The sequence below is a fragment of the Panthera leo genome, chromosome E2, assembly GCF_018350215.1.
Source record: "Panthera leo isolate Ple1 chromosome E2, P.leo_Ple1_pat1.1, whole genome shotgun sequence".
Classification (NCBI taxonomy): Eukaryota; Metazoa; Chordata; class Mammalia; order Carnivora; family Felidae; genus Panthera; species Panthera leo.
The window spans coordinates 47,524,581-47,550,095 of NC_056693.1; the positions used below are offsets into that span (position 1 = coordinate 47,524,581).

The 25,515-nt window shown below is 43.8% G+C and overlaps 2 protein-coding genes across 6 annotated transcripts in view; both read left to right on the top strand.

The window, feature by feature from the left end:
* The first annotated feature begins 637 nt into the window (after positions 1–637).
* Positions 638–25,320, top strand: ZNF19 (zinc finger protein 19). Of its 5 annotated transcripts, XM_042917854.1 has the most exons (6): positions 638–726; positions 4,277–4,341; positions 7,757–7,870; positions 10,976–11,656; positions 15,779–15,843; positions 18,900–19,079. In XM_042917854.1, exons 1-5 carry the CDS (start codon positions 698–700, stop codon positions 15,793–15,795), a joined length of 906 nt encoding a protein of 301 aa, XP_042773788.1. In that variant the 5' UTR covers positions 638–697; the 3' UTR covers positions 15,796–15,843; positions 18,900–19,079. The 5 variants fall into 5 exon arrangements, 4 of the variants coding, with proteins under 4 accessions (XP_042773788.1, XP_042773784.1, XP_042773785.1 ...); XM_042917850.1 differs by lacking the exons at positions 638–726; positions 4,277–4,341; positions 10,976–11,656 and adding exons at positions 19,659–19,772; positions 23,550–25,320 and having other exon boundaries at positions 7,792–7,870; positions 18,986–19,112; XM_042917851.1 differs by lacking the exons at positions 638–726; positions 4,277–4,341; positions 7,757–7,870; positions 10,976–11,656 and adding exons at positions 13,644–13,664; positions 19,659–19,772; positions 23,550–25,320 and having other exon boundaries at positions 18,986–19,112.
* ZNF23 (zinc finger protein 23) overlaps positions 19,688–25,515 on the top strand; it is a 33,808-nt gene continuing 27,980 nt past the window's right edge. Inside the window, exon 1 of the mRNA XM_042917840.1 lies at positions 19,688–19,772. The gene's annotated coding sequence lies outside the window, so the exon portion shown is untranslated. The remainder of the gene's footprint in view (positions 19,773–25,515) is intronic.

Here is a 25,515-nt window from a genome sequence, read left to right on the forward strand (position 1 = left end):
AATATGTAATGATTAATATCTAAAGAGGTACATCTAGAAGTCTAAGTAAATGTATTCATATTACCGTGCTTGTGTGTGTCTGTAGTTACAGCTGATTCCCGTTGCAGAATAGCTTGTAATAAATGTTAACGGCAGAGTTATGAATAATACTGCCTCTGCTCTTCATTATTGTGCCTAAGCCCTTTTAATAGCCTCCTAACTGCTCTCCTGCCTAACTTAAATCCATTTTTCACACTGCAGTTAAAACTCGATAGATCTACAATGAAATCCAACTTGATCCAATGAGCAGAACCAGCTTGTGTACCGCCAAATAAGAGAATCCCAAGATGCTAGCGCTCATCCAGGATGACCTTTGGTTTCCTCTACCCGGTGGGAAGGGTGAAAGGCTGTGCGACCGCAAGCTCCTCCGAGAGAAACGCCTGCCTCCTCCCAGGGGTCGGCCCAGAGGGAACCGTAGTAAACCCGAAAAATCGCCAGAATCCTAGAGGGGAGGAAGCGCGGAGCGAGAGACGCGCCGGGCGATGACGCACTTCTGGCGCGCCTCCTGCCCTATGCCAGCAGTCCGCCAGCAGTCCGCCGGCAGCCGCCGGCCGCGGGAGGTGAGTGCAGAATGAGAGCCTTCTGTCCCGCGCCCCAGGCTGGCTGCTCCTAGATTCCCGAGGCGCTGGGGGAGGCCTACCTGGAATGGAGTCGGGTGATGGCGTGGCTCCCGAGGAGAACGAGGCGGTCTGCGAGCTGTCCCACCCTTCCCCGCACTCCCTTCACTCGTCGCCGCGACCGCATAAGGAAAGGGGGGTTGAGGGTGTGGGCCGCCAGTGGAAAATGTAGCCCCCTCGGATGACCCACATGCTACAGTTCTAGTCCGTTACCCCACTGAGCGCTTATTAAGTGCAGTGTAGTTCAGGTTCCGGGGATGCAGCAATCAGTGAGACAGCCGCAGGGAACTTTCAGCCCAATGGGGAAGTGGATGTTAATAAATTCTGATAATACCCCTGCGCCTGCTCATAATGACCCCATTGATTTTGGGCAGAAGCACGTTCCGAATATTCACGGGCCCTCTTGGCTTGGCGTCCCGCAGCTTCTTCATCCTCGGCCTTGCAGCCCACTCCCCTTCCCCTGTTACAGGCTCCTTGGCCTTGTAAAACGTGGTTCTTTCGTTCAGTATGTCCCTCTGCCTCCGCCGCCGCTGTTGTGGGCTAGTTAATTCCACTTCTCAAGTCTTCCTCGGTTAGGGCATTACCCCTGCTTTCAGTAGCACTGTTGACATCATCATGGGGTTGCAGACCACCATATACCTTAGCACTTAACACAGTTGTAACCTCACACTTATTTTAGTGCAAGTCACACGAGAACAAGAAGTTTCTTTCCTGTGTTTGAATCCCTAGTGCACCAAATTCCCGTGCACAGAGTATACCTCAGTAAACATTGACTGAGAGGGCAAGCAAATATATTTGTAATTGCAGTATTAAGATACTTGATATAAGAAAAGAATACATGTCCAGCAGATCTGACTTAATTTGGATCTTCCAGGATATGACTTTCCAATTGAGATCTGAAGCCGTGAAAAGGAGTTGTTAACAGGTTAAAAAGGGGGCAAGTCAGGAAAGGCTATTAGAGGCAGGGGGAACAGCATATGCTAGGACATATTTGGGACCCATTCAGCCATTTAATACTTGTGTTATGACATTTCTTTTAATTAAAAAACTAATTCTATTTCTAGTTAAAAAATTAGGGAAATAAAGTGGCAGAAAGAAAAAAAAATCATCAATAAGACTACCATTCAGAGATACTGTTTTAAAATTTTATCTGTTGAATGGTTTTGTAGGTATAAGTACATATGTATGATTTTTACACACTTGAAAGTTGAAATATGAAATTTTTTCACCTGCATTTGAATATTTTCCTATGTTGTGAAATATTCTACAGCATGATTTGTGGGGTTTTTTGTTTTTTTGTTTTTTTTAATTTTAGAGTGCAAGCAAGGGAGAGGCAAGCAAGAGAGAGTAGAGAAAATCTTATGCAGGCTCCATGCCCAGCGTGGAGCCAGACATGGGGCTTGATCCTATGACACTAGGATCATGACCTGAGTGGAAATCGAGTAGGACACTCAACCAACTGAGACTCCCAGGCACCCCACCACAGCGTGATTTTTAATGACTACTTTGTTGTTTCTGATTTGTACCAAATTGTTGGATATTTAACTTTGTACCTTTTTCATATAAGAAATAACTGTGGTGAATGCTTATGAGCAGAAATCTTTGGACACATCTCAGATAAATTCCTCAAGTTGGAACTTTTAAAAATTGGGTTTAGGGGCGCTTGGGTGGCTAAGTCAGTTGAGTGTCCGACTTTGGCTAGGGTTGTGATTGCGCAGTTTGTGAGTTCAAGCCGCATCAGGCTCTGTGCTGACAGCTCAGGGCCTAGACCCTAGTGTGGATTCTGTGTCTTCCTCTCTCTCTGCCCCTTCCCTGCTCCTGCTCTGTGTGTCTCTCTCTAAAAAATAAATAAACATTGAAAAAAATTGGTTTTAATATTTAACTACCTAGGGGCACCTGGGTGGCTCAGTCGGTTAAGCCTCTGACTTTGGCTCAGGTTGTGATCTCATGGTTCATGGGTTTGAGCCTGGTATCGGGTTCTGTGCTGACAGCTCAGAGTCTGGAGCCTGCTTGGGGTTCTGTGTCTCCCTCTCTCTCTGCCCCTCCCCTGCTCACACTCTGTCTCTCTCAAAACTGAACAAATGTTAAAAAAAATTTTTAATAAAAATAAAATAAATAAAATTGAACTACCTAAGCAAATTTAAATAGTAGTACATGTGTGTGGTAAGAAAAAGAATTACCTGGGGTGCCTTGGTGGCTCAGTCAGTTGAGTGACGCTTGATTTTGGCCTAGGTCATGGTCCCAGGGTTGTGGGATTGGGCACCAAGCTGGGTGTGGAATCTGCTTAAGATTCTCTCTCTCTCTCTCTCTCTCTCTCTCTCTCTGTCTCTCCCCTTGACCCGCTCATACTCTCTCTCTTTCTAAAATTAGAAAAACAAAACAAAAACAAAAAAACAACCAAGTATGGCTCTTGAAATTTGGCAAACTTGGCATAAAATCCAAGTTTGACCATCTGTTCTTTGTGTGAACTTAGTGAAGTGCCTTAATCTTTTAGCTTCTGTTTACTCATCTGTTTGGAGAGGTCAGTGGGTGGGGAATGACCCAAAAACCTAAATCTCATTTAAAAGAATATTGTGAGGTTAAATGAGAAGATGTGTATAAAGCATTTAAGCATGGTGCTGAGCATGTACAAGCTCTTAATGAAAGGAAGCTATAACTAAATTTGTATCTTAGTTTGTAGGAAGGTCAGCGTTTACAAAAAGTTTAATATTGATTGTTTCCATCCAGGATCATGTTTTGCCTTTTCATTTATGTTTCTCAGTAATATTTTTGATTTTCTTTACATGAATTTGTTATGTTTCTTATATTAAAAAAAATTTTTTTAATGTTTAATTTATTTTTGAGACAGAGACAGAGCATGAGCAGGGGAGGGTCAGAGAGAGAGACAGAATCCGAGGCAGGCTCCAGGCTCTTAGCTGTCAGCACAGAGCCTGATGTGGGGCTTGAACTCATGAGCTGTGAGATCATGACCTGAGCCACCCAGGTGGCCTTGTAATGTCATGTTTTTTATTAAATTTAATCTTGGCTTTTTTTTTTTTTTTTTTTAAGTGTATTTAGAGAGATAGAGCACAAGCTGGGGATGGGCAGAGAGAGAGAATGAGTGGGAGAATCCCAAGCAGGCTCCTTGCGGTCAGTATACAGAACTCAAAGCTGGACTCAAATTCAAAAAACCATGAGATCATGATTTGAGCTGAAATCAAGAGTCAGATGCTTAACTGAGCCACCCATGTGCTCCCTTGGCTTTTTTTTTTTTTTTTTTTTTTTTTTTTTTTTAAGGTTTGATTTGTTTTGCTTTTGTTTGTATGTATTTTTGCCCCACTGTATTGTTTTACCTAGGAAAGATAGCACTACCTAGTGGTTATGAATACAGCTCTTGTGGCCTAAGATAATTACTGAAACCCTCTAAGTCTCATTTATTTATTTTTTTTGGCAAAATGAGGACAATAGTTTTACATATCTGCTAGTACTATAATGAATGGAAAGTGCTGAGCTCTGAAGCTGGCACATTGCAAGGTAGAGTGAATGTCAGTTGTTATTAGCAGCTAATGCAGGTTTGCAAGTTTAAAGGAAAGTCACTGCCTGGGTCAATCTCACTCTTGGTTCTCTTCTTCTTCCCTCAGCCCCCGCCCTTCATTGAGAGGGAGCTCAGGTGATGGCAGCCATGTGCCTGAAGGCCTGGCACCAGGTGAGCTGAGACTCCCTCAGATCCTTCAAGAAATCTTATTTCAGTGAAATGAGAGATAAGAGGGTCAATTCTGGCCAAAGCGTTAGAGCCAAAGCAGATGCCCCTGTTCATCCTCACAGCGGGACTAGATGCTCGGGGAGAGAGCTGATGATGACAGACTGAGACTCCAGGGTGCAGGAAACAATGGCTGGAGATGGCTAGAGAGAGTAGGAATCAGAAGTACAGCCTCATGCACTGCCAGGATCTCTGCTGAGCTGGAGGGCCCCCAGGTTCAGTAGGGACCCCCACAGAGGGATCCGTGAGATATGGGACTCAGGCTGATGGTGGAGATATCCAGTGTTTGGTGGGAGTGTTCAAGATTAACAAGGTTGCAAGGTTCTTGGGAGGCAGGACCAGACGGATGGTAAGAGGAAGAAAAGAAGGGGCCTATACCATTTGTCTTCCAAAAAGCGAAGTTCGGGGTTCAGGATCAGTGACAAAAGAATTGGTTTAGGAAGGGCACGTGAATGTCTATCTCTCTCTCTCTTTTTTTTTTTTTTTTAATGAATGTTTGTCTTGAGAGTCAGTTGAGGGAAGCAGCATGCTGCAATATGAAACGTGGTACTAGGTGATAGGAAATTTCAGAGTAATTTCCCCATCAGCCCTCCAGGGCGTTGTAACTTTGAGTTAATCACTTGACCTCTGTGCCTCAGCTGACCTCATCGGTCAGATGGCAGGAATGCTATTCATTCCAGGTTAGGGAAAAGGATTCTGCCAGGTGCCTTTCAGCTCTGCAGCATGGTGGGTTGTTGAGTGCTGCTTGATGGGCTCTGTCTTCTTGGGACCTCTCTATGTCACATCTCAGCATCTGTGATCTTATCCCAAGTACCGTTCCCAGATCATCCATTGTCTGTGGGTTCCTTTTGGCTAATATCGCTTTGCCTGGAAGCCTAATCTCAACACATCAAAGCACAACTCATTGTATCCCTTGCCCTTCCCATTCCTCCTGCCCTTCTGCCAATTGCTAGTATCCCCATGCCACCATCCCTGGTCACCATTTTTAGATTTTTAGTCATTATTGACTGTTCATTCTCCTTTGTCACCTTGTTCATTCAATCCAAATCCTGTTTTTCCTGTCTCAGCAACCATTTGTCTCTTCTTTGTATGGTTCTCCTGATTTTATCATCCCTTTCCTGGATATTGTCAGCAGAACCTGTCAATAGTTTCCTTTGTCTTGTCTTGGGCTTTCTTGTCATCTGACATTTATTGCCTATAGAGCTCAGGCTCAGGTTCTTGAATTTGAGTTTGTTGTTGTATGATGATCCATCTAAGAGCTTTAACCCAGAGAGTTGAAGTCAGATTGGCATTTTACAAAGATCGTAATAGGTGTTGGACAGAAGGTGGACTTGGGTGATAAACCTGGAGTTAGGGACCATTGCCTTGGTCCAAAGGACCTGAATTATGTGGTGATTAATGATGTTGCATAGGCATCAGATCCAAGAAATATTTAGGGGATAGAATTGGCAGCATTTGATTGCTGATTGCTTACCAGAACTAAGCAGTGACTAGGGGGATAGTTGAGAATGATGCTCAGGTTTCCAGCCAGGAAGACCAAGCTGAAAGTGGTGCTACTGATTGAGACAGAGGATCAAGATAATGACCAGCATCAGGTTTGAGCACTTAGTGTTTGTTTCTCCTTGTACTAGGCAGGTCATATGAATTAGAAGTAGCCATTTTAGGGAGGGTGACGAGTTCAGAATTGGACATGTCAGGAACATAACTGACATGTAGATCACTAGGGCATCTGAGGCAGGCATGTGACTGATGCCAGGACCATGTGAGACCTTGGAGGGAGGATCATGTCCACAAGGGGAAGGCACCAGGGAGACGAGAAGGACCACATTGGTGCTGTCTGAGAAGGAAGACTTTGGGCTGGTAGGCATTTTGGTTGATGGAGGACATAATATTTGAGAAATATAAAGAGAGATAGCCAAAGAGCCACCTAGAAGCAGTTAGAATCAGGAAACACTTTGTCCTAGGAAGACTCCCTGAAGGTGAGGATGCTCTTCCAACACCAGAGTCCTTTCTGCTGGAGGGGCTCAAGCAGGGGCAGCACAGCCCCCTTTTGTTAAGGGTGGAGGGGTGGTGGCACAGCCAGGTTGTGCATCAGGTGAAGGTTTCAGGGAACAGGGCCCTTTCTGACAAACCATGACTGTTCCCAGTAGGTGGGTGTGAGGATTGGGGTAGGGCAGACAGATGTGGACACACAGCAGCACTCTGGGTAAGTGCAGAGAGCAGGATGGATGGGCTGGACTCTCATCAGTAAAGTGAGGACAGGTAGCAGGGACATTGAGGGATGTCACCCATGAGAGGTACAGTTGGAGTCCAATCATCTGTTCATGGAGTATCTGAAAGACCAGAAGAGCATGCGCAGAAATGATGAGGGTTTACTTCAGGAGGGTGAATTTGTAAAAGATACTCTGTTTTAGTTTTCTGTGTTGTGACATTGTCTCTTGTAATAGTCTCATGTGCAGTTAGAAGAGGCTCTGATAGTGAAGGCAGTCTTGGAGTTGCTGGCTGTAGGTGTGGTCATTCATCAGCACTCAGGGCTGTGTCCTGTCACTCCTCATTTCCTGTCCATCACGGGACTCTCCCTCAGCCCCTACACTGTCCCCTGGGCCCCACACTCTGGCTCTGAGCCAGAGGATTGGCTCTGGTGCAGCAGGAACCTCTTGTTTTAGGAGGTGGTGACCTTCGAGGATTGGCTATCTACTTCACCCGGACAGAATGGGCTGGTCTTTCTTCTGCACAAAGGGACCTGTACAGGGAAGTGATGCTGACAAATTATGGGAACTTAACTTCCCTGGGTAGGCCACTTTGCCTTTGGGACTCAGACTCATTGGACAAGGGTAGGGTGGATTGTGACACGAATCTCACAACCTTTCACATATTTGCAGGGGCAAAAATTCCTAAACCCTCAGCCCCAGAATATGTCAGGCAGGGATGGAGGGGGAAGTCTGATGTTACTTTGGGTCTAATGTGGGTTTGGCCATTCTCTGGTGAGAACAGTTCCCATCATAGGGCTTCTGTGGAGGGCACTGTGGGAAAGAAACATCCTCTGTTGAAGTTCATGCCTTCACCTCTCCCTGTGATCTAAGGAAGACATCCCTCATTGCTTTTCCATGCTTGCAATGTCTTACAGGATCTCACGGACAAACTCTGCATGGTTTTTTACGAAGAGGTCACAAATGCTTAGTTTCCTCTTGATCAAAAAATCTCCTTGGGCTTCCCCACCCTCCAGCCCACTTCTGTGGGCCTTATCCTTACTGAGCTGCTTTGGGGTTTCCTCCTCCGACTGTAGACACAAGGTTACAGGGTACCTCAGGAGCACTAACACGAGACTCCCCTCCAGCACCATTTTCTTCTTCCTTTGCAGGATACCCTGTTTGCAGACGTGTCCTGATGTCACTTCTGGAGGAAGGGGATTTGTCTTGGGGCCTGGAGACACAGGATGATCCACCTGCAGAGAGTACCAATGATGTCTGTCAAGGTAGGTGAGGCAGGTTTAGAACCATCAACCACAGTCCTTTGTTAGATGCATGGTTTGCAAGTTTTAGAGCACTTGCTGTGTGCCAAAATGGAACTTCTTGGAGAAGCTCTGGAGGATACTAGTTATGGAGACCGATGTAGAGAGCTAAAACGGAGAGAATGTGTTAAGTGCTGTTGGTATATACGCAGCAGGCTGTGGGACACAGCAGGAGAGGTTAGAGGACTTCTCACTTAGAAGATCAGGTAACACTCCTTCAGTGGCAGGCCATGTGTTCTGTGTTCAGCATGTAAGAATGCATTGCAGAAGGAGTGGGAAGGGAAGATAGTCTGGCTGGAGGAAGGGAATAATAAAAGATCCAATATAATTTCTGGCATAATATAATATCTGGAAAAGGACTAGAATTTGGAGTATATAAACAACTCTCAAATTCAGCAATAAAAACAAACAGGCGGTTAGAAAATGTGTGAAGGGTATGAAGAGATGTTTCACCAAAGAGAACACAGAAATGAAAAGATGCTTGACATTAGCCATTAGGAAAATGCAATTTAAAACCACAGTGAGATATCACTACCCCCTAATCATGTATATCACCATAAAATTGTGAAGAGCTTCATGGTTTGATGTGCAGGGGAATTACCTGGGGAGTGTTATTTTAAAATAGATATTTCTGAGGGCCACCTGTGAGCATTTATTCTTTTCTCTTTTTAAATTAGCGTTCAAGAACATGTGGCTTAGGGGGTGCCCTGCGTCGGGCTCTGTGTTGATCAGTAGTCAACATAGAGCCTGACTGGGAGTCTCTCTCACTTTCTGCCTCACCCCACCCCCCAAAATAGATGAACTTTAAAAAGAAAAAGAACGTGAGGCTTAGGACTGAAAGCCTAAGTAGAACTTCCTTTTGTTGACTTCTGTGTTGTTAACATGGTAGCCACTAGCTATGTGTGCTTTATTAAATTACTCTTAAGCACTTGAAGGGGGGCTAATTCAAGGTGAAATGTCCTAAAAGTATAAAATACCATATTTTGAAGATTTAGTACAAAAAAAGTATAAATGATCTCATTTATAATTTTTATGTTGACTTTATGTTGAAACAGTATTTTGGATATATTGGGTTAAATAAAATATTTTTATTTTTGAGTGAAAGATTTCTGCTCACAATCCGCTACATCTATTTCATGACCCACTAGTGGTTCTCAGCCAATTAGAAAAATCAAGCTAGTCTGGGAAAGATAACTACCCTCTATTGGACCTGAATAGCGAAAGTAAGAAGAAGTGAAAGGGGAGAAGGGAGAGGAAGTACCTGCTGAGCTCTGCTAGAGGAGTGGGAAGAGCTGCCCGGAGAGAGGCGCAGCCGTAAAGGGAAGGTGGGAAATGGGCGCCACCGTGTGGGAGTGGAGCGCAAGGAGGTTGAGGAGCACCTTTGAGGTCGTCTTGGTTTTCCCAGTGAGGAAGAGGTGGCAGTGACTGGAGAGTTAGGTAAGGGAGCAGGTGGGGCTTTAGGGAAAGTTGTGATTGCCTGGAAGGACCGCTGTGGGGAACCTGATCAGTCGAATGATAGGGTTCTAGGGTGTTAGAGAAGGAGAAGTGTTTCCTTGTCATCTGTTATTCTAATCTGGATAATGTGACACTTGCTTTTTACCAAACAGCAAGAGAAATTGAGAATTGACTTCCAGGCTCCACATTATTCTGGTCACTGTGCTTCAGATTATTTTGCTGTTCACAGTTTCATCTGTCTCCTTGTTCCTGTGTCCCAGCACTTCCCTTCTGAAGAAGCCCATTCAAATTCACACACACAGAGAACTTGGTAGATAACCCCCACTCCCTATTAAAATAGAACTTCTCAGGGGCACCTGCGTGGCTCAGTCACTTAAGCATCTGACTCTTGGTTTGGGAACAGGTTAGGATCTCATGGTTGGTGAGTTCGAGCCCTGCCTCAGGCTCTGTGCTGACAGCGTGGAGCCTGCTTGGAATTGTCTCTCTCACTCTCTCTCTGCCCTTTCCCCGTTCACTCTCTCTTTCAAAATAAATAAATAATCTTAAAAAACATTTTGAAAAAGGGAAATATTAACCAAAACAAGTAGATCAGCCATTATAACATAGATACAATTATTTTTGAGCCATAATAATTTTATTATTGCAGTATATAAGTTGTATGCTTGTGTATACAGAGTAGCAGTTATTCAATCATTTATTTTATTGTATTTATTTAGTACCTACTGTGTGTCAAGAATTGCTCAAGACACCCAGGATACAGCAAGAAAGAAAACAAAGCCCCTGCTCTCCTGAAGCTTATGTTCTAGTGGTTTAAGATCAAGGACAGCTAATTTGTAAAGAAAAGGAAAGATAAACAAGCATTCTGCACATAATTTTATTGTGCAAAAGGCATAAAAATGCTAATATCTGCTTTTAGCATACTAATGTTTAATTAACAAGAGTACAGATTGATAAAGATCAACACTTAAATATGAAATTGAAGTTTAAAAAAAAATGGATCGAATTTTAACAAACTTAATTAAAATGTCATCTTCCAGTCTTTGGAAATACAAATGTCACTGGACAGGCTGTTATTGTTGTCTGTTTCTCACCTGAGGTTTTCCTGTTCCTCACTATGAAAAAGGGGGCATTGTGCAGTCACCTGCCTCAAAGCAAGGTGTCCCCTTTCCGACTAGCTGAGCAGACACGTTTTGAGTCCCAACAACAGCACACACGCAGCCATTTCTAACAGTTAGATGGCATACACTCAACTCTTGTAGCCCATCAGGTGTTGCCTCTTGTTCTTAGATTCCGTGCTGCTTCTTCCATGAGCATTTTCAAGCATTTAAGTACTATGAAGTCACAAGTTAATAGGGACATGAAAGTCTGGAGAAGCTTAGGAAGTAGTCTTCATTGTTGGAAAGTGTAGTGACCTGGGTTCAAAATCTCATTTCCTGTTCCACCGCTTCTATTTTCGGCCTCTGTCATATTTAGCTCTTCCAGTTTAATAGATTTATATTTCTGGCAGGCTACACGGACGTTGGAATAGTAATCTCTAAAGGTCCTATAATTTCAGTGCTCTGTTGTTTCTAGTATAATTCTCAGGTGGCATGTGTCTTCCATTTCTCATGTCAGATGCTGAGACCAACACTGACAGTGAGTTCACATCAACACAGGGAATTTCTGAAGAAAGAAATGTGATGATATCACGTGGGCTGCTACAGAGTGTTTCTTGGGAAAGTGAATTTCCAGGAACATGTGAACTGGAGAAACACCAGGAAATCTCCACAGCGAAAAATATTAAAAGAAAGGATGAGAGAATCTTCTGTGCAAGGAAACCCTTCAGATGTGAGGAATGTGGGAGATGCTTCAGCTTTTTTTCTTACTATGTTAGACACCAGAGAATCCACACTGGAGAGAAACCCTATCAGTGTGAAGAATGTGGGCAAGCCTTCAAGAATAGTGCCAATCTAATCAGGCACCAGAGAATCCACAGTGGGGACAGACCTTATCTCTGCAAGGAGTGTGGAAATGGCTTCCCCAGTAGTTCTGAGTTGGTTATACATCAGAGAATCCACACTGGGGAGAAACCTTATGAGGGTAAGAAGTGTGGAAAAACTTTCACTGTTAAGTCAACACTAAGTCGGCATCAGAGAATCTACAGTGGAGAGAAATCATACGAGTGTCTCAAGTGTGGGAAAACCTTTAGGACTTCCCTCTTCAGCTACATCATCCTGAGTATGCCCACCCTAGGGAGAAGCCTGTCCTGGACCTTGGTTCCTTTGGCCTCCCAGCATTTTTTACCCCCTTTTCATGGTAATTACTGCCTTCCTTTTTTTGGAAAGCTACTCTTCCCTTACTCAACAATTGATGTGGTATAGGTGTGGCTCTGTTCCCCACTGGAAGGGTGGTACTTGTGGTCTAGTCTAGCCCATCTATACTCTTCCTTCCCTCTGCCACAATGATAGGTTCAAGTGACCAGGTTCATCCATTTTTCCATCTTTCTCCAGATTTGGGAATTGACTTATACAGCATTGCTAGAAGTAGCTATGAGGCTGTTCTTTTTCTGTGCTTTGGAACAGTTTCAGAAGCCTAGCAGTTATCTGTTCCTTGGAAATCTGGAAAAAAAAAATCCACCTAATAAAGCTGGCTGGGCCAGTTGCTTTTGTTGGCGGTAGTAGAGGAGAAGAGATCTTTACTACTTTATAAGTTCTTTCTGTGGCATTGAGCCAGTTACATTGTCTATTTTTTCTTGAATCAGTATTGGTAATTTATAATTTTTTAATTTTTTAAATTTATTTTGAGAGAGAGAGAGAAAATGGGGGAGTGGCAGAGAGAGAGGGAGAGAGAGAGAATCCCAAACAGTTTCTGTGCTGTCATTGTGGAGCCTGAAGCAGGACTCGAATTTAAGATGACCTGAGCTGAAACCAAGAGTCAGATGCTTAACTGACTGAGCCCAGGTGCCCCTGTAATTTATAATTTCTTACTGACACTTACAAATTATTAGCCCTGACTTTTACTCAGATAATGTATCCTGTTTAAAATATTTTCAATATATGCTCCTTGGCATTCTTAAATTTGTTGGTTGACAAGATCTGTATGGTTCTATTACTCATATATTTACATGCAAAAGCTTGACATTTGTCCTTATAATGCCTAGAATAGCATGTCTGCCATTACCTTATAACCAAAGAAATGGCCTGGGTTATCCATCTAAAGCAGGGTTTCTCAAACTTGACACTATCAGCATTTGGGACCTGACAGTTTTTTGTTGGCGCTATCCTATGCACCATAGGATGTTTAGCTTACTCAATGACTTCTGCCCACTAGATACTATTTGCAACACTCTTGCCTGCCCCCACTCATGAAAATCAAAATGGTCTCCACCCATCTAGAGAGATCCTAAGGTATGTTTTTGTAAAAATAAGGAGCCAGTCCTCTTCTTTGGATGCATGTCAGTCTGTGCCCTGTTCCCTCCCATGCCACTTTGTACTGTGAACTACTTGTCATGACAATTCTCAATTCTCAATTCTCAATTTCACTTCCTAAACAGTTCTGCAGTAGTATCCCTTCTTCACAGTCCTGGTCTTTCTTAATGTGACTGGATCTTTACCCCTAAGGAGGACAGGTGTTTCTTTTTTTTTTTTTTAGTTTGGTTGGTTTTTTGGCTTTACTACTTCTTTGGCAGTGAGATGACATTTGTGGACCTACTCTGAAACTAGTTATATTAAAATACAGTTAAATGGCTTAAAAAATAAACCTGTGATACAGTAATTAATATACGTGTCTCTACCACTGTGATGAATTCAAATGACAAGATCTAAAGGTGAGCCCTAATAACAACGACGGTAATTTCGAATTAAAGAAGAGAATAACTCATATTTTGAGATATCTGCATCAACTGTGAGGTGATATGAAAATATCTGTGATTTCTACTGGTGACAAAGGCACGGTACTGCTGATGGTACTGGGGTTTGTTGCCAACACATAATTGAAGGAAATGCTACATTTCGGTTAGAGATCAGGGAAAACCCCAGTCGGCTGCCTCTCCTTTACCGGGTCTCCGAGGACCGCGGTCCCAGCCGCACCCGCCCGCCCGCTCGCCCGCTCGCCCGCCCGCCCGCCCGCCCGCCCGCTCGCCCGCCCGCCCGCCCGCTCGCCCGCCCGCCCGCTCGCCCGCCCGGCCTGGGGTGTGAAGCCAGAGAACCACTGAGCGGCGCGCTCTGGCTTCCTAGAGAGGAAGCACGTGAGGCGCGGGCCCCGCGGCCCCGCGGCTCCGCTGTGACGCGCTTCCGGTCACGCCGCACTTTGCGCCTTTTCTGAGGTGAGTGGTGGGTTCGTTCGCCCGGTCGTCTCCGCTAGCGGCGCGCCCGTCACCGCCGGAGGAGGCTGCCGCCTTGGTCCCTGAAGCCGTGGAGGAGGCCAGTGGAGGCCGCTCGCGGGCCAGCGCCGCCCTCGCTCGGGTGCCGTCGCTCGCCCCCTGCCCGCGGCGCCCGCTCTGGGACAAGGAGGCGGCGGATGGAAAAGAGACGCCCCGTGCGCCAGACGCAGCTGTAGAGCCCTGCCCATTGGGCCAGCCACTCCTGACCTAGCAGCCGAAGGCCAGCTGGTGCTCGGGGTTCCCGGGATGCAGTTGTAGGGGACACCAGCGTGGTCTCCGCCTTCGGGGAGCTTTCCGTTTAATGGGAGTCACGTAGTCATTAAATCTGACCAGTTCACTCTACCTGTTTGTAACCCACTGGCTGCGGCCGGTCGCCTTTCGGTCGAAGACTAACGCCCTGCATGGCGTCCTCTTATGCGACTTGTATCCGCTCGTTTTGCAGCACACTCTCCTCGGCTCTGCTACGGCCTTCCTGGCCATTCACCTCCAGAACATGTTTTTGTTTTTGTTTTTGTTTTGTTTTTTTTTAACCTAGTTAATTCCTATCCCGAAATGTACCCATCTAGGATAGATTCCCCGGGCAGTAATCACAATTATGACCTTATTTATGAGATTCTTTGATTAACGTGTGCCTTTGCTTCAGACTGAGCTCCATGACAAGAGGGGTTACACCCTTTTTCCCTGTCTCCACTATATCTCACACTTGGCCTGGAATGAATGAAGTCTACCATAAATGTTGAGTGAAGAAAGCACAAATCAATGCAAGAGTATAATCTCAATATGGGAGACGTGGTATACAGGAAAGTGAACAAAGTATGAGTGGAGTGTTTAACATGGGGAGCTGACTTGGTTTGTAGAGGATGTGAAGGATGACCTGGCATTACCTGCGGGAAGGATCAGGCTGCTGGAGAGTATCCTAGGCAGAGAGTATCTGTTAAAAAGATCCTAAGGTTGGAGCAGAGTAGTTCATACAGAGACAACAGCAGGTATAAAGATCCCGAGTTAGCATCGTAGACGGAACGGAAAGAAGGCCAGAATGGCTAAATCAAGAAGGGTGGCATAATGTAAGGCCAGCAGGAAATTACAGCAAGCAATGAAGTTAGGGAACATGCTGGTTTTGGGGCAGAATATGACCGCTTAGCAAGAACACAGTGTCTGTAGGGGATACAACTAAAATAATAACCCAGACATTTTGGCATGTTGAGGTGGCCTTTCAGGGTCCTTTGCTAATGAGTTTTGGTAATCACTGGGTCCTAGAATGGAGTGATGAGCAAAAAGATGCCTGCCCCAAGGTCCAAGAAAAGGAAGACTTCCCCTTTGATTCTTTTTCTGAATTTTCTCGGTGACTCTATCCTTCTATATTAACTTCAGAATCACTTTATCAGGTTTTAAAAGAAATCCTGTTGGGATTATGATTGGAAGTGATTTAATGTAGTTACTGCACATGGCCTTTGGAATTCTGACAGATCTGGTTTGGAATCCAAATTCATTCATCCACCACCTTGTGACCTTGGTAGAGAGAATTATTCTCTTAGCCTTGTTTTCTCATTTGGGGACAAGAAAATTCAGAGGATTATAGTGAAGACTGAATGAAGGGATGTGTATTTTACATCCCAAAACTTATTTTTTTAACTTGTTATGTTTCTCAGTAAAAGTTTATTTTTAAAAAATAAAGGTCTGGGTTTCCTTTTCCTCTTGTTAGGTTTTGCTTTAGTTTGTTTGCTTAGTTGTTTGTTTCTTTGGGGTTTTTTGTTTGTTTGTTTGTTTGTTTTTTGCTTGTGTGTACTCCTATTCCCCCTGTACTCATGTCTTATGCAGGACAGGGAGCATTGCTCTGATGCCTGAGGGCAAGTTACTTACTCTTTCAAAATCTGTTTCCTCAGCCTTCAAACTTCATTGTATAGTGTGGATTGAAAGAAGAAATATATGCCACTTACCCAGTGGGCATTCAGTAAATGATGGCTGGTATTATTACTGGCAAGCAGGTTTGTTGGTTTAAAGGAGAGCCTTTGACTGGGCGAAGCTCACTCATGATTCTCTTTTGTTTCTTCCCTCAGCCTCTATCCTTCACTGAGAGGGAGCCCAGGTGATGGCAGCCATGCCCCTGAACGCCTGGCACCAGGTGAGCTATGACTCGCTCAGGTCAACCTTCATGAGATCTAATCTGAAGGAAATGGGTTATGAGAGGGATAATTCTGGCAAGACTCTTAGAACCAAATCAGCGGGAAAGTACCTCTTGAGTCTTTCTAGTAGGACTGAATGTTGGGGAGAAAGTTGATGGTGAGGGGCTGAGCAGCCAGAAGTCCTACAAGCATTGGCTGGAGAAAGTGTCCAGAGAATCAGAAGTACAGCCTCCTGTACTCCAAGGATCTCTGCTGAACCGGTTCAGTAGGGACCACAAAGGAGGGATCTGTGAGAATGAGGGACTTGGGCTGATGGTAGAAGTATCCACTGTTAGTAGGAGTGATCGAGATCAATGAAGTTGCAAGATTCTTGGGAGGTGGGAGAAGAGGGCTGGTAGGAGGAAGATAAGAAGAGGGGGTCTATAGTATTTGTCCTTCTAAAGAAAGAAGTTTGGGCTTTACAATCAAGGAAAATATATCCACCTTAAGGGCAGTGCTGCTGACTAAGGTGAGGCAGCAGCAGACTATGATACGGAAAATCTGCACTAGGTCAAATCTGCATTAGGGCAGGTCACCTGAATTTAGGGATCCCATCGGGCCTCAGTGGTCTTGAGCCAATCAGTTAAACTCTTTGTGTCTTAACAGACTTCATCTGTAAAGTGAACATTAAGTACCTTACATTTGTGGGACTAGGAAATTGATTTCTTGCTGTGTTGCTTTACCATTTCCTCATCCTGGGATTTACTTATCCAGTGACTTAGCATCCATGAAGCATATCCCAAGTCCCAGTCTTGGATTTCTGACATCTGGCAGGTTCCTCTCCCTGACTTTAATCCAAACAGTATCTTCCATATAGTTTCCACCCTCTTCTGATCTTCTGTAAGTACTGGTGAGTCACTGGTACCACCATATCACTGTCCTGACCACTCAGTTTCCGGATTGCTGAGCAGTTGTTGACCCTATTCTCCCTTGATACCACGTCTAGAGAGGCACCAAGTCCAGCTCCTTCTGCCTGCTATCTCTTCCACTTGTCCTGTGTTTTGTATTTCCATCTTTCAGGGTTTGTCATTCCTTCTCTGGAATTTTGTCCGCAGAGCATTCCAGTTAGTTTCTCTGTGTACAGTCTTGTGCCTCCTTCTCACTGTCTGCCTGTCACCTGATGCAGTTCAGTTTCCTGAGCTTGGACTTTATCCTCTCGTCCTGGGTTCTTAAATTTTAGTGTGCTCCAGAATTACCTGGAGGGCTCATTGAAGCAGAAATGCTCTCCAGTGGGGCCTATCAGTTTGCTTTCCAAAAAGTTCTCAGTTGATGCTGCTGCTGCTCTGGGGATCACACTTTGAGAACCACTGTTATGGTTAGTGGTGACTCATTAAGTCATTGAGTTGACTGGGTCAGGTTATCATTAAAAAAATTTTTTTTTAAGTTCATTTATTTTTGAGAGAAAGAGAGCGCAAATTGGGGGAGGAACAGAGAGAGAGGGAGAGAAAGAATCCCAAGCAGGCTCCGCACTGTCCAAACAGCCCAGTGCATGGCTCAGACTCACGAACCGGGAGATCATGACCTGATCCTAAATTAAGAGTTGGACGCTTAACTGACTGAGCCACTCAGGCACCCCAGGGTGTCATTTAAAACAATTTTTTTTTAATGTTTATTTGTGAGAGAGAGTGATAGAGAGACAGAGTGCAAGCTGGGGAGGGGCAGAGAGAGAGGGAAACACAGAATCTGGAGCAGGCTCCAGGCTCTGAGCTGTCAGCACAGAGCCTGACTCAGGACTCGAACTCATGAACTGTGAGATCATGACCTGAGCCATTTTAAATTGATGATTTTATGTGCTGGCAGAGGATGGATTCAGTGCAGGACAGCCTGGAATTGGAGCTGTTTAAGTGTCCCCCAGCTATTGAACTAGTGTACTGATTGTGTGATGGTGAAGAAGAGTTGGACTGTAGAAATATTTCGGCGGTGAAACTGGCAGGATCTGATTACCAACTGCATGCCAGAAATGAGCAGTGATTGGGGGTGAGTTAGTCTAGGGTGAAATCTTAAGTTTCCAGTGGAGTCTGGGCTGAGATTGGTACCATTAACTGAGGTAGGGAAACAAAATTGTTGCTCACTGTGCCAATTAGTTTATATGATTTAGAAAAGGAGCCAGTTTCAGTTTGAAGATAAATTTGGTGTAGTTGGTGGGTCAGACATATTAGGTCACCAGGGAGTCTGAGGCAGTGCTGGGACTAGTGGAAGGTGGGGATCCACAGAATCAGTTGAGGCATAAGAAGGTGGGAGGATATTCTTTGCATGTTTAGGTAACCAGTTTGATACCAAAGTCTGAGGAGTATAGAGAGGATCTAAACCAGATGCTAGAACTTTCTGGGAAGATAGAGCCTCAGGGCCATCAGAGAAGGGAAACTGGGGCTGTTGAAAAATCATGAGACTTGGTTGGTAGAAGCTATTATAGATTGTCTTGGAGGTATAAAGAAAAGCAGCTAAAAGAGCTACCCAGAAGCAATTTGATTCCAGAAGTATATTCTCCCAGGAAGACACATCAGGAAGTCTGTCAGAATAGACTGCTCCAGGCGGCACTAAGCTTTCTCTGCTGGACGTTCTTGAGCACAGGCAGGATAGTTCTTCAAGCACAGATGGGGCTTAGATGAGAATGGCTCATCAGAGCAAACCATGAAATTATTCTTGTTAATGTAGGCTTGAGGTTTGGGGCAGAATGAACACATCTGGGAACACATGGATTAGCTGGGCACTGAGGCAGTGAAGGGGAAAACAGGTCCTGACATGCCACCTGTGAGTGGGTGTCTAGACCGATTGAAGCTAATGTCCATTTGTAGGTATAACAATAAAAGATTAAAAGTAGTTACAAAACCAAAGAAACTGCTTTAGGAAGCTCAATTGATGGGAAGCTTTCTAAGGTTTTTGAAATGTTACTGTGTTTTATAATGGTACAATTTATGTCCTAATGGAAGCTCTTCTGTTAGAGAAGTTTTAGGTTTTTGGTTGTAGAAAGTCATTTAATGGTCTAACATCCAGTTCTTTCACTTTTTCTCATTAGTCATCCCTAATAGGACCCCTCCCTCATACTGTACCCAGGCCGAGTCAGAGAATTGGCTCTGGGGCAGCAGGAACTTCTTGTTGTAGGAGTTGGTGACTTTTGAGGACGTGGCTATCTACTTCACTGGGACAGAATGGACTGGTCTTTCTCCTGGACAGAAGGCCCTGTACAGAAGTGTGATGCTGGAGAATTATGGGAACTTGACATCCCTGGGTAAGGTTGCTTTCCTCCTGGGACTCAGGTGTATGCTTTCCTGTTTCCTTCCTTGTTTTCTCCTAATAGGCTGGGTGTGCAGTGTGGAGAGGGAGTGGTTGTCTCTGGTGTCCTCCAGTGTGTGGCTCCAGGGCTGAGACTGAATGACCCACTTCAAAGGTTGGTGGATAGGGAGAGATCTTGGATCAGTTTGGTCCCAATGTATGGAATTGCTGTCCCCTGGTAAGAGTACATCCCATCCTCCCAGGGGCTCTGTGCAGTAAGGAATACATAGTTTCCATTGCCAGAGTTAAATTCTTAGTTCGTCTAGGGAAGGGTGTGACCCCTTCCCTGTGTTTACATATATGTCTTGTAGGATCTCAGTAACTTACCTACTCTTGAGTAGGAAGGGTCATAAATGCTCAGTTTCTTCTTTATCAGAATCTTGGCTTTCCCCAATCCTGAGCCCTCTTCTGCAGATCTTACTCTTATGGAGGCTCTTAGGGTTTTCTTTATATTGACACAGCAGACATATGTCTGAAAGGTACCACTTTCTCCCCTTTTCAGGATATCAAGTTCCCAGACCTGCCCTGATCTCGCTTCTGGAGGCAGGGAATTTGCCATGGGGCCTGGAGGCACAGGATAACCTATCTGCAGAGAGGTCCAAAGACATCTGTGAAGGTAAGCGAGGCAGGTTGAGAACAGGCACCTATAGAGCTTGAGAGAGCAGTGTATTTTAAAATGAACCATGCTGGGAAGGATTTAAATAAAATGGATTATTTCTCCTAATAGGTAATAATATGAAACTTGTCCCATTAATTTTAACTCTTATCAAGATAACAAATTCCTCTTTATCATTTCATGCAATTTTTGAATCCATTACTCTTTTCTGAGTTTCAGCATTTCCTGTTTTAGTAGTCCTCCTTCTTTGGACAGGATGGATTTGTTCAAGGGCAGTTTTCAGCACTTGCCGTGTGCCAAGCTTTGTTTTAAGAAGTTCTGGATGATACATGCTATGGAGACAGATGTAAAGAGCTGGGGGGAAAATGTGTTAAGTACTGGTGTTGGTATGTAGTAGTGGGCTTTGGGAGCACAGCAGAAGGAGAACTTGGAGGAATTCCCATGTAGAAGCTCGGATAAGCTTCTTCAGTGGCAGGCTGTATGTGCCAAATTTGACTTCTTACAGTGGATCCCATGTGGAAAAAAAGAAGGTGGATTATCTGGCTTGAGAAAATCAATAGAGGATCCAGTAAATCATTGTGAAGAATTTTGCAGTTTAACATGCAGGACAATCACCGGGGGAGCATATTTAATCTAATTTTATTTATTTATTTTTAATGTTTGTTTATTTTTGAGAGAGAGAGACAGAGTACAAGCAGGGAGAGGCAGAGAGAGAGGGAGACACAGAATCTGAAGCAGGCTTCAGGCTCTGAGCTGTCAGCATAGAGCCTGACGCGGCGCTTGTATGCACAAACTGTGAGATCATGACCAGAGTCGTAGTCGGATGCTTAACCGACTGGGCCACCCGGGTGCCCCAGTGGGGAGCATATTTTAAAATGGGTATTTCTGGAATATTTGTCTATCCTAGTAAGCAGTGGAAGAGCCTGAGGTTTAGACCTCAAACCTAAGCGAGACTTCCTAGAATTTGGGGCTGGCAGTTTACAGTATACCCTCACCCCCTTTACTCAGCCAGCGATGGAGATGAGTATGGTGGGGTGTCTTACCCATCGAACTTTGTGTGAAAAATCTAGATTGCAGAGTTTGTGGTGGACCTGAGGGCTCTATCCTAAACAACTTAGGGCATGGGAATAGGAAATGACAGAGCAGGTAAAACCAATCATGCAGCAGGAGCAGTGACCCCTGTCACAGTGACTTTGCCTCTAGTGACACAGGCCCATATTTGGTTGCATTTGCAAAGTATTAACATAGTATGTGCTTTGGATTGGTCTGAAAGAAATTGAAGGAATAAAATCTTATTAAACTATTACTATATGTCAAGAGTTAACTTTTGAGTGAGTGAATTGGATAGGGGATAGTGGCACTGCAAAAATGGAAAAGGAAGGGTGCCTGCATGGCTCAGTGGGTTAAGCGTCCCAGTTCTTGATCTCAGTTCAGGTCTTGATTTCAGGGTCATGAGTTTGAGCCCTGTGTTGGGTGCCGTGCTGGGCATGAAACCTACTTAAAAAGTTAAAAAAAAAAAAAAAATGAAAGAGGAAAGAGTATGTGTGGAGCTACAGTCGACCAGATCTTATCAAAACTTGGTCATCAAAGAGGAGAGTTGACTCAGATAACACTGGGAAGTCATGACATAAAAGGAGCTTTTTAATTCGTGTGAATTCAGATGTGAGCGTAGAGTCTGAGGTTCCTTTAGAATATGTATAAGTGGATGGCCAGAGCAGGCCATGGAGAAGGCAAGTGTAGAGTCTGAGATAAAGGTCAGGTCTACAGATGTAGATGCAAGTGTACTCTACCGGAGTTTTAATTGAAATGACACCCAGAGAGAACAAAGGGCTGAATCTTAAATGTTAAGGGTTATTTAATTTTGTTGAGAGAGAGGGAAGAGAAAATAGGCAGAGGAGGGTCCCTATGAGGGAACATGGAACTGAAGCCAGAGGTAGGAGTTTCAGGATAGGTATTTTGCACAGAGGGAGGGAGTAGGAGATGACAAAATTGAGGCAGCACTTTAGATAAGTTTATTTTGGTAAGTTTAGAAATGGAATAGAAGTATATCAAATGTTTGTCAAACTTTTTTTTTATTATGAGCCTCATGGGGTATTACATTTTACATCAAAACCCTCACTATGTACTCTGAGACTGGAGTATCAAGAAACAACATTTACCTTGGCATTGCAATGTACGTGAATACTGTTCTATGTTAGGCTAGTGTATTTCATTTAAAAAAATTGTTTTCATTTAAAAAATGAATTTCATTTAAAAAATTGACACGATGTCAATTTCTCAACTAATGAGTAGGCAGTTTGATTAAACACTACTATAAGAAAAGCTGGATGTGAAGGGAAGATTGTTCAGGTCAAGTGGATTTGAGGATCTGCAGAAGGAGGTTGGTGATGAAAAGGAGGGATGATATAGCTGGTAGAGTAGTGTAGCAGGGGAAGGGGAAGACATGGCATTGGGGTGACTGGGAAGTGTGACTTGAGAGGGCAGTGGATGGCTTGGGACTAGTGGGTGTGGAAATGGAAGGGAAAGACATTGAGGCCACTGCATCTGGGCAGTTGTGTTCTTTCAGCAGGAAGGTGGGGGTAATGGCTAGAGACCTAGGAATGTGGTTGCTTAGAAGACTGCTATGGGGAACTTGATCCAGATGAATTTCAGAGTATGAGGTAGCAGGAAAATAGAGTGTTTTGGTCATTGATTGCTCATTCCTGGTTTTATAGCAAGAAGGAGGCAGGGTATGAGAGCAGACCACCAGATCTCCATTGTCACGATCACCCTTTTCCAGACTACTGGTTTTCCCATTTGCTTCAGTCTCTGACATCTCCTCTCCCACTGCTTTCCTCGTTTAACTCACACTCAAAGGATGAATTTGATTAATGAGCAGATGAGTCCCAGATAACCCAGATTAATGTTAAAATTAGTCTAACATTTTGTATAAAATAGATTGACTTTAACTTAGGTAAAATGGCATCCAGTCTTTTGGAACACAAATGCCATTTTATAGGTGGCTGTTTCTCTTCCTTTTGCTAATATGAGAAGGACTGCTCTGCAGTCTTGATGTATCTAAGTAAACTGAATTCCTCACTTTCCATATAAAATCTCTGCATTTTTGAGATTCAGACTTTTGTGAGAGTCTGATGACAAGACAGGAATTGTCAGCAGTTTTGGGGTATTCATTGACATCTATGGACCTGCAGTTAATAACTTCTAGGGGTGATGTCCTGCAGTTAAGAACCTCTGAGTGTGATTTTTTTCTTTGTCTTGCCACAGCCTAGTGCCTTTAATGCTCAGTGTCTCCAGTCTTTTGAGACATTTGCAGGGTATGAATTTTTTAAAAAAACAGTTCATGCATCACGTGATCTTTGTATCCTGATTCTGTTTTCTTGTACTTGCCAGCCCCAGGGTCACCACTTGCTCTTGGGCCCTTTGCCTTTGATATTTTGTAGGCCTATTACTATGATAAGGTCAGAAGATTAAACACACTAGAGAGAAGTCATTAAAAAAATATGGAGTCTGGAAAAGCTTAGGAAGCAATCTAATGTGTGCTGTGTATACCAATACCCTGTTTCTCCTCAACTGTTCTCTGTGTGATACTTGGCACTTTCATTTTAGTAGCCTATTCTTGCTAACAGTCTGATGTGGGGGTTGGAATTGTAATTTCTAAAGGCCCTATAATTTATTTTTTGTTTATTTGTTTGTTTGTTTTAAAGGCCCTATAATTTTTGATGTTAGTTTGTTTCTAGCATAATTCTCAGGTGGCATTTGTGTTTTCTGTTATGTTAGATACTGAGACCAACATTAACAGTGAGTCCACATCAACACAGGGAATTTCTGAAGAAAGAGATGTCATGTTGTTACATGGTTTGCAGAAGAGTGTTCTTCAGGGAAGCAACTTGCTAGAAACCAGTGAACTGGAGAAACACCAGGAAATCTCCACAGTAAAAAATATTAAAGGAAAGGCTCCAAGAATCCACTGTGCAAGGAAACCCTTCATATGTGAGGAGTGTGGGAAATGCTTCAGTTATTTTTCTTACTTTGTTAGACACCAGAGAATTCACACCGGGGAGAAACCCTTTGAGTGTAATGAGTGTGGAAAAGCCTTTAATGGCAATTCTTCATTAATCCGGCACCAGAGAATCCACACTGGAGAGAAACCTTATCAGTGTGAAGAATGTGGAAGAGCCTTTAATGATAATGCAAATCTGATCAGGCATCAGAGAATCCACAGTGGAGACAGACCCTATCTCTGTGGAGAGTGTGGAAATAGTTTTACCAGTAGTTCTGAGTTTGTTATACATCAGAGAATCCACACTGGGGAGAAACCTTATGAGTGTAATGAGTGTGGAAAAGCTTTTGTTGGTAATTCACCACTGCTTCGACATCAAAAAATCCACACTGGAGAGAAACCTTATGAATGTAATGAATGTGGCAAAAGCTTTGGAAGGACTTCTCATCTTAGCCAACATCAGCGTATTCACACAGGGGAAAAGCCTTATTCTTGTAAAATATGTGGGCAGGCCTTCAATTTTCATACGAAACTAACTCGGCACCAGAGAGTCCACAGTGTAGAGAAACGCTTTGACTGTGTAGATTGTGGAAAAGGCTTTAGTGCTCAGGAACAATTAAAAAGGCATCTAAGGATCCATATTCAGGAGTCTTCCTCTTTATGTGCTGAGTGTGGAAAAGTCTTCACTAGCAAAAGAAATCTTCTTCAGCATCAAAGAATCCATACTGGCCAGAAACCCTATGAGTGTGTCAAGTATGAAAAAACCTTTAGGACTTCTTCCAAGCTAGGTCATCATGAACATGTCTACCCCGGAGAGAAACCTGTCCTGGACATTTGTCATTTTGGCCTCCCAGAATTTTTCACCCCCTTTTACTGGTAATAGTACACTAAATTTCCTTTTGGATTTCATCTTCCACTCTAGTGGGATGTGTGACACAGGCCTGGCCACAGATTCCTTCCCCTAAGCTATAGTTATTGGTTCAGATGTCAGTAGTTCACCCACAATGGTCCAATTAGAGCCCCAGGACTTGGTAAGAATTAATAGGAAGAAATGCTCTTCTTTTTTTCCTTAGTCTTACAGCGGAGAGGAAGTCTTAGATTCTTGTGGAGACAGAATAAAGTTAACAGAGTCAAAGAGGAATCAGAGTTGGAGAGCAATCACCCTGGAATCTTCTGTTTGAACAACTGTGTTAAATCATATCTGAAGCCAGAAATACATCTGGGTTTTTTGATTCCAGTAACCAATACATTTAGCTTTGTTTTTGTTCTGTTGTGTTTCTTTGTTGTTGTTCAAGCAAGTTTAGGGTAGGTTTTCTTTCCTTGCAACAGAGCCTTACCAGCATAACAAAAATCTTGAGGGATAACAAATCTTAAGGAGAAGTGTTTTGTGTTTCAGCAGTTCCTGTGATTGTAACAAGAATGGAAAACCCGTTGTAATTCAAGAGCACGGGCTATATCAGGACACCAGTATATAGAAGTTCTAGCTATTTGAGGGGCACCTGAGTGGCTCAGTTGGTTGTGTGTCTGACTCTTGATTTCAGCTCAGGTCGTGATCTCACAGTTCGTGAGATCAAGTCCCAGGTCAGGTTCTGTGCTGACAGCATGGAGCCTGCTTGGAATTCTCTCTCTCCCTCTCTGTCCCTCCCCTGCTTTGCTTCTCAAAATAAATAAAAACTTAAAGTTTTTTTTAGTTATTTAAGCTCTGTGACAAGTTTCAGTGTTACTACAAAATTATGTCTGCAT

What these genes read in the sequence shown, in the direction of transcription:
- ZNF19 (XM_042917850.1), top strand. Translation starts at nt 15,811, where the DNA reads ATGGCAGCCATGCCCCTGAACGCCTGGCACCAG. An exon ending in TGGGAACTTGACATCCCTGG is followed by an intron (nt 19,113 to 19,658) that starts GTAAGGTTGCTT and finishes TCCCCTTTTCAG; the next exon opens with GATATCAAGTTCCCAGACCT. An exon ending in GTCCAAAGACATCTGTGAAG is followed by an intron (nt 19,773 to 23,549) that starts GTAAGCGAGGCA and finishes CTGTTATGTTAG; the next exon opens with ATACTGAGACCAACATTAAC.